This window comes from Ipomoea nil, unplaced genomic scaffold, assembly GCF_001879475.1.
Source record: "Ipomoea nil cultivar Tokyo-kokei standard unplaced genomic scaffold, Asagao_1.1 scaffold3017, whole genome shotgun sequence".
Classification (NCBI taxonomy): domain Eukaryota; kingdom Viridiplantae; phylum Streptophyta; class Magnoliopsida; order Solanales; family Convolvulaceae; genus Ipomoea; species Ipomoea nil.
In genome coordinates this window covers 369,466-377,869 of record NW_017619445.1, presented here as the reverse complement: position 1 = coordinate 377,869, position 8,404 = coordinate 369,466, and the positions used below count along the sequence as shown (strand labels likewise).

General features: G+C 40.0%; 1 protein-coding gene across 1 annotated transcript; it reads right to left on the bottom strand.

Annotated features, from left to right (window-relative positions):
* Positions 1 to 926: 926 nt before the first annotated feature.
* On the bottom strand, positions 927 to 6,022 carry LOC109163328. Its single transcript, XM_019312081.1, has 7 exons — positions 5,212 to 6,022; positions 4,997 to 5,118; positions 4,470 to 4,944; positions 3,448 to 4,383; positions 2,046 to 2,236; positions 1,803 to 1,880; positions 927 to 1,427 (listed from the first exon to the last, which is right to left on the bottom strand). Exons 1-7 carry the CDS (start codon positions 6,020 to 6,022, stop codon positions 927 to 929), a joined length of 3,114 nt encoding a protein of 1,037 aa, XP_019167626.1.
* Between the last annotated feature and the right edge of the window lie 2,382 nt (positions 6,023 to 8,404).

The window sequence follows — 8,404 nt, the reverse complement described above, 5'->3', positions numbered from 1 at the left end:
TAAAGCCAATACCAAACCTTGCAGAGGATTGCCGCCCTGAACCAAGAATTTCGTCAAGAGTTGATGTGGTATCCATCATTTGGATTCTCTTTATATATGTGCTCAGTTCCAGCTTCAGTCTCTTGATTTCCTGTTGCAGTTTCTCTTCTCGGTCAGTGTATTCTTTAATTAATGCATCCCTATCTGCTACTTGACCTTTGAACACGTTTACAGCATTTTGCAATACTCTAACTTCACTAGACACTATACGATTTGCTTTAAGTAATGCTTCCCATTTGGGATACAGCTTGTTAAACTCTACTTCGTAAGATAAATCTGGTATTTCAAGGTCTTCTGCCGAGTTGTAGTCACCATCCTGCCGAGTTGTCGTCAGATGCATCCCCAGGTTCAGACCATGTGGTACTCCTAGCAGTAAAGGCTACAAAATTACCAAACATTTCTTCTGCGTCAGAGTCAGCAGTTTCTGATTTAGGTTCGTCATCACTCCAAGTTGTGGCTGTCATGGACTTCTTTCGCCTAAGGTAAGTTGGACATTCAGCTCGAACATGACCGAAGCCCTCACACTCATAACATCTTATTCCTTTGTTTAATTTTTCTTTGGATCGGGCTGGTCGTGAAGTAGCAGGTTTCGAGTTTGACACGACATTTTTTGCGCCAGTTTTCGACATGTTTAAGCTTGTGCCTTTTTTATGTTTGTTGTTTTGCATATTCTTCTGAGATACCTGTTTCAAAAAATTTGAAAACTGTTTAGTAAAAAACGCGACTGAATCATCACTTGGTGCGGTATCATCATGTTCTTCGGCGACAAACGCAACTGTCTTTTGCTTTGTAGTGTGATCAGTAAGAATTTCCATTTCAAAGGTTGCCCATCAGTTGAGCTACAGATTTTTTCTTCCAGCCATCATGCTCTTGAATATCATTTACTTTCATCCTAAATCTCGGAGGAAAGGATCGTAGGATTTTTTTTTGACAATTTTTTCTTCCCATTTGGGATACAGCTTGTTAAACTCTACTTCGTAAGATAAATCTGGTATTTCAAGGTCTTCTGCCGAGTTGTAGTCACCATCCTCTGTGTCAGATGCATCCCCAGGTTCAGAGCATGTGGTACTCCTAGCAGTAAAGGCTACAAAATTACCAAACATTTCTTCTGCGTCAGAGTCAGCAGTTTCTGATTCAGGTTCGTCATCACTCCAAGTTGTGGCTGTCATGGACTTCTTTCGCCTAAGGTAAGTTGGACATTCAGCTCGAACATGACCGAAGCCCTCACACTCATAACATCTTATTCCTTTGTTTAATTTTTCTTTGGAGCGGGCTGGTCGTGAAGTAGCAGGTTTCGAGTTTGACACGACATTTTTTGCGCCAGTTTTTGACATGTTTAAGCTTGTGCCTTTTTTATGTTTGTTGTTTTGCATATTCTTCTGAGATACCTGTTTCAAAAAATTTGAAAACTGTTTAGTAAAAAACGCGACTGAATCATTACTTGGTGCGGTATCATCATGTTCTTCGGCGACAAACGCAACTGTCTTTTGCTTTGTAGTGTGATCAGTAAGAATTTCCATTTCAAAGGTTGCCCATCAGTTGAGCTACAGATTTTTTCTTCCAGCCATCATGCTCTTGAATATCATTTACTTTCATCCTAAATCTCGGAGGAAAGGATCGTAGGATTTTTTTTTGACAATTTTCTGTTGGGAGAAAGGTTTTCCAAGAATTGTTGCTCGATTTCCTAACTCTTGTATGTGCCCGTGAAAATTCGCAATGTCTTCGTCCTCGTTCATACGTAGTTCTTCAAATTCAGCTTTTACCAGTTGGAGCTTTGACTGAACTCGTACCTTCATATGTGGTTTCGAGTATTTCCCACGCAGTTTTTGCACAATCAATACCTGTAACCAACAAAAATTGATTTTCATGCATTAAGGAATAGATTGTGTCAAGAGCCTTATCGTTATATCCAGCAGTGGTAATTTCAGCTTGAGTTCTCTCGGTTTCAGGTTTTATCACTGGTGGATCACAGTCTTTTTCTCCAGGTTTCGTAGGTGGTGTCCAACCAGTAAGTACATCCCGCCAAACCTGATCTCCATGAGCTTTAAGATGAGTTCTTGTTCAAGCCTTCTAATATGCGTAGTTGTCACCTGTAATCTGGAGAAGTGGCCTGAATCTTTCCATTCTGAAACACTTAGCAAGAAGTGAGATTGAACAAAGTAATAACAGGAAGAACAGTATTGAAAACCGCTGAATACTTTAAAATAAGGAACACGTAATAGCTAGATCGAAAGACTAGTAACTTAAGCCTCCAGACTCTGATACCAATTAAAATTATATCGTGAACCTTAAACTAACTGAACCTGAACTTCTACTTGATTTTTATACTTATTTTAGATTTTGATCGATTAAGTTTTGTTATTTAGTGATAATAAATAATAGAAAATAAAAGCAGTAAATAAATCAAGTACACAAAGATTTGTTACGCAGTTCGGAGCGCTTCTCCTGCGTCTGCGGGGCAACCCACGTCTGCCCAATCCACTATTGATGTTCACCAAGGAGTTTTACAATAGAACAGTACATTAGACTCTCACAGTCTTAACTACCGTACTACAAACAACCTGCCTAACATCCAACCTAGATCGTGACGTGCATGCCTTAATACCCTTCGAATAGTACTTCAACTGAGTCAGGCGCAGACAGCAGCTTAGCAGAATAATAATATAATTAATTCTCAATTCGCAAGCAGTGTTCACTTCTCAAAATAGTAAGTCTCAAAAAGGCAAGTTTCCTCAACGAGTAACCTTCCTTTTTATAGTGATAATCCTTTCATCAAACAGCCACGTGAATAACTTCATCCCATGCTCGAATCATTCTCTGCCATTCATTTAAATTAGATCCTCATAATTTGCTTGAACGACACTTTAATAGCTGACTTCCTCTTCATACACATTAATTGTGAGCCACCCAATTAAAAAGCTTCTTATGATAAATAACAATGGTCAAAGAGTTTTTTGACTAATCCTAAGTCTATTATTTATAAAAATAAATTAGCCAATCATAGGTTAATGTGTACAAAATATGCACACTTACACATAGAAGGAACGTTATGAACATATAGAAGGAACGTTATGAACTTACGATAGAGTGAATGAAAATACAAGTGATAGACATGAAGTTTAGGGTTATTGCACATTAAGGTTTAGATTTATGTTTTTTATTTCATTTGGAAGGGGGAAACCCAAAGGAACAAAGTTACAGTTGAGGTACATTGTACATAAAACACCAGGAGGGGATTCTCTCTTTATCATCTTCTAGGAGGCCCAACATCTCCTCAGGAAGGGAGGCCAGCACATGCATGCCTGGGGGAAATTTTCTGGAAAAGAAAGCAAGACGATCAGCGACAAAGTTTTGTTCTCTCGTTATTGCTTCCATGCGCCAGCTTTTGAAGCAACGTAGTTCTTCTACAGGCTGCCAGAATATTGTGAGTCGGAATACGGAGAGGGGCGCCACCTTTGATGAATTTGACGGCGTCTGCAGAATCACTTTCAATAATAATCCTACTATTTCCCATGTGAATGGCTAGCTGTACTCCTTTCAAAATAGCCCAAGCCTCAGCTTCAAGGGGAGAGCAACTCCCAATATTATAAACAAAACCTTGGATCCAAGATTCAGAACTGTCGCGAATTAAGCCGCCACAGCTGGCTTTGTTGGTATAGCACTGGACAGACCCGTCCACATTAGGCTTAGCAAAGTCTTCTTGTGGTTTTTCCCAACGAAGCTGCCTCCAAGCTGGTAAATTCTGTGTATTCATTAGACCCTTGCCTTTCATGAAAGCATTGTTCACTTCTTCATACTGTGCTTTGACCCACGAAATTTTAAAACAGAGAGGTTTCACATTATTGTTAAACACAGCTTCATTGCGCCATTTCCAAATCCACCACAATGTGATGGCAAACAGGGAGCTTGCATTGAGTGGTCCTTTGCCATCACTTTTGCTAGCTAAACCATCTAGTAACCATATAGAGAAAGGTAACATGCTTCTTCTTTGAAAAGAATCTGGGAAAACTGCTTTACAAAGATCCTTTGCTGCAGGATAAGATCGCAGAACATGGTCCACATCTTCGATTAGATCGTCACATGCCCAGCACTTGTCGCAGGTAGTCAGTCCCCTCTTCACCCTATTGCTATTTGTCATGATTCTCCCGTGAGCAACTAGCCATAGAAATGAGCGGATGCGATTTGGAACTTTTAGCTTCCATATGCTGTTCCACTTAGCTGCTTCTGTCAAAGATGATGCACCAGTCGCTATATCATAAGCAGAGCTTATTGTAAAGATCCCAGATATATCCTTAGACCATCCAATACTATCATTAGCTTCAGGTTCGTCAAAGATGATAAATGCTGCCAATTTGCTCAATTTAAAGTCTCATTGGGCAATAAATGATTTAATTGGTCCCAAGATCACCCCCTTTCCGGAATCTAATAGCTCGCAACCGTTCTCCCTAATTCCAGATCAGCCAGCTCGGCAACTGCCATGTCCTTTAAAGGTCTATCCTCAATCCACTTGTCCTGCCAAAATAATGTCCCTTTTCCATTTCTCACTTGCTTCCTAATTCCTTCCTGAAGAATGGGTCTAGCTCTAAGGATGCCTCTCCAAGTGTTGGAGCTATTAGCCTTAGATCTCCATGTAGAGTAGTCCATGGATGAAGCTGAGTACTTAGCTCTGAAAATATTTGTCCAAAGACAATTGTCATTTTGTAGTAATTTCCAGCCCAGTTTGGCTAGGAAGGCGCGGTTCATTGGTTCGAGTTTTCGGATGCCTAGCCAACCAGAAGACTTGTTATTTGTCACCATATCCCATTTGACCAAGTTGCACCTTCTTTCACCTACTTTACTACCCCATAGGAAGTTTTTGATGAGCTTTTCCATAGAATCAATAAGACCAGCCGACATTAGAGTTGTCTGCATTGTGTAATATGGAATAGCCAAGAGTACTGAGTGTGCAAGGACTTGCCTGCGAAAGAAAGAGATCTGCGATTGTCTGCATCCTTTCGAGAAACCCCGCAAATGATTCCTTCTTCAGCCTCCCATGTTGTGATGGCAAACCAAGGTAGTTTCCCAGGTCTGTCACCGTTGCTATACCAACAGCATCAGTTATAGCTTGCTGAACATCCAACGCTGTGTTCTTTGAGAATAAAATGGAGGACTTCTGGAAATTAACCTTCTAACCAAATAGAGAGCAAAACCAGTCCAGGCAATTCTTCATCTCCACAGCTTGTTCCAGAGTCGCTTCCCCAAATAGTATAAGGTCATCTGCAAAAAAGAGATGGGAGATAAGAGGAGCATTCCTAGCAATCGAAATACCCTTCCATCTACCAGCAAGTTTTGATTCTTGAATAATGTGACTAAACCTTTCAATGCACAAAACAAAAAGAAGAGGGGATAAGGGGTCTCCCTGTCTAATTCCCCTTCCTGGCCTGAACCACTCCGTATGTTGACCATTCCAAAGAACTGACAATCTTGAAGTTGAGATGCATTCATTTATATTTCTTCTCCAAGCATGGTTAAACCCAATGTCATTCAAAGTGTCATATATGAAACTCCAAGAAAGTCTATCATATGCTTTCTCTAGATCGATCTTCATGATCAGCCAACCTAAATTTCCTCTTCTAGTTCTCATGGAGTGTAAAACTTCTTGATATACTAGTATATTTTCTGTGATTGACCTTCCTGGAACAAAACTTGTTTGATTCTGTCCAACCAGTTTCCTAGAAATGTTTTTCATCCTAGATGTCATTGACTTGGTAATTAGCTTGTAATGTACATTACAAAGACCGATGGGTCTAAATTGCTTCACAACTTCTAGGTTATCCACCTTCGGGATTGGTGAGATGAACGTGTCATTGGTTCCCTCCGGTAAAAAGCCATCCTCGAAAAACTTTTGCACTAACTTCAAAAGGCTGCCCCCAACTATGCTCCAAGCTTTTTGGTAGAAGCCCGCTGTAAAACCGTTTGGACCCAAGGCCTTGCAAGGTGTCATATCAAAAAGGGCCTGCTTTACTTCTTCAAAGGGACCCCAAGGCTGCTAGGTGAGTCCTCAGAGAATAGATTGACGAAATAGTCGCAAACATGTTCTGCAACCTCACTGGCCTGTGTAATCCAAGAACCATGATTGTCTTTCAAGGCTGCTACTCTTCCATTACTGTTTCTAGCCGTAGTTGTCGCGTGATAGAATTGTGTGTTGCGATCACCTGACGTTTAGATTTATAAACATATAAAACCAATATTATGTATATAGTACATGATAATGTTATTAAACATGATGCACTAATTTGACAGTTAATAGAAAATGATATCTTTTTGGAGTAGGGTTCACCACGCAAGGTAGACCTTGGTCCATGATATGATTTGCCGCCAAATACATATATGAAAATTATATAATGGATTAGGATCCATATTGCAATCAAAAATCCATGTTCACTATGTTAATAATATATATTTATTAAAATTTTCACTGGATCAAATATGATTAATATTACACGTTCATTATAACAATAGTACATGTTTATTAAAACATATTCTTTATTTCTGTTGTATAAATAAGATCAATTGAAATAAAATATATTGCTAAAAATATCTAGTAGATCAGGGATTTTTAAATAACATTCATATTGACATATATATATATATATATATATATATATATATATATATATATTCAAATATATTGTTTCAATAATTGGAATAGTGGACCTAAAGAAAAGATATATACATATCAACCAAATGGAATTTATAATCCACAGATTATAATTCCAACCAAACTAAATCAGAAGAGGAGGATTTTTGCTTAGAAGCATAATCCAAAACTGAAAGAAGGAAAGATGGCTCGTGTTTGGGTAAGGGTTTTTAGCGTGAGTCAAGAGACCACTCTTTCCTTAAAACCTTATTTGCCACCTCCCACAAGTGCTAGGAGCGTCGTGGCCTAGGTTTCCCAGGATAAAACGCGCTACGGTTCGACGTTTGAACACAGTTTAGGCAAAGAAAGGAGTAGAAGCAGAGTTTTGAGGCGAGAAACCACTTTCTGTGTTGTGTGTTCTTGTCACTATGTGCTTAGAAAATCTGTTGCACTCTACCCCTTCTTATATAGGGATGTAGGTCCTTAATAGCATTGATCATGGCCATTAAACTTGGCTTTGTAACACCTGAAACCGCAAGGCATCCCATGGGATTTAAATTCAAAATATTTAAATTGGAATTAATTGAAAAATTAATTCCGTAACTGTAGAATTGAATCCCATATTTGTCTATTCGCCTTCAGGCATGGTTCGGCCTAGAGGCCGAACCCAGTCTGTCTCCCTGATGCTTGCTTAGTTTCAGCCTTACTTGCCGAAACTTGTCACGTCTCGGCCTCACAGGCCGAGACTTGTTTCGGTGGCCTCGATTCGGCCTTACAGGCCGAACCCAAGTGGCTATTCTGTTGGAAAATTGATACCGAAAGTTGGCATAACTTAGCCCGTAAGGCCAACCAATTTTCCGGACAACATTCGTGCCCATAGGTGCCGGCGCACACGAGCTCGGGCTTGAATCATGCCTTTCCGAAGTCATCTCTAGTTGGAATTTGATTTGCACCCCCCTCCCCCGCGCACAAGAGAGCCTCTATACTATACAAATCTACAAGCTCTAAAAAACCTCTTGTATAAAAGGGGGGTCAAATCCTCTTTCCAAACCAATGTGGGACAAAAGCTCACTTTTTCCCTTCATTTTTCCAACTCAATGGGTCTACTTTGAGAATCAATATCTCATTCAGCACTTATCCGTATTGAGCGTACAATATATCAATCTCTTCGTCTCACTACGAAGAACCCAAATTAGAAGTGGACCCCATCACCGATAATTGTACCACAAAATAGCCACTTAAAATGCCATTTTAATGCTATTTTTCCAACAATCTCCCACATGAATGAAAAAATTGATTTTCGGGGTAATTTGAAATCGGAAACAACTGTGTTCAAACGGTCGATCCCTGCATAGGATAGGTAGGGAGTCACTATACCCTTTGAACCTTCCCTTGTGAAGAAATGTTTACTCTACTGGCTGTTCGGTAGAACGCGATGTCTTTGAACCGACTGCCGTTTGTGTAGATGATGACATATCTCACACAGGAACCTCCCAACCATGCTCTGTTCTCATGAGTGTGCCCATTTTGGTCGTGGGTCACCGTTCCTGGTTCTGCGAGAGTTTCTAAAGAATTGTGCCCAACAATTCTCCTTTGAAGCGACCCTCACTTCTCTCTTACATAGGTGATTCTTTCTTGAGTATCCCGCATACTCAAGAATCATTAAAGCATCAACATGCTAGCCTCGTGCAGGAGTCACTGTTTCTAACGAGGAGTGGTAGGGAGTCTGAGACCCCCACAGTGACA

Bases quoted from the DNA above. Each gene is read 5' to 3' on its own strand.
- LOC109163328 (XM_019312081.1), bottom strand. From the start codon at position 6,022: ATGACACCTTGCAAGGCCTTGGGTCCAAACGGTTTTACAGCGGGCTTC. The intron at 2,237-3,447 runs GTAGAAGAACTA...CTTATTTTAAAG, and splicing joins TCACAATATTCTGGCAGCCT to TATTCAGCGGTTTTCAATAC. The intron at 1,428-1,802 runs GTAAAAGCTGAA...TTTTTGAAACAG, and splicing joins TTCAGTCAAAGCTCCAACTG to GTATCTCAGAAGAATATGCA.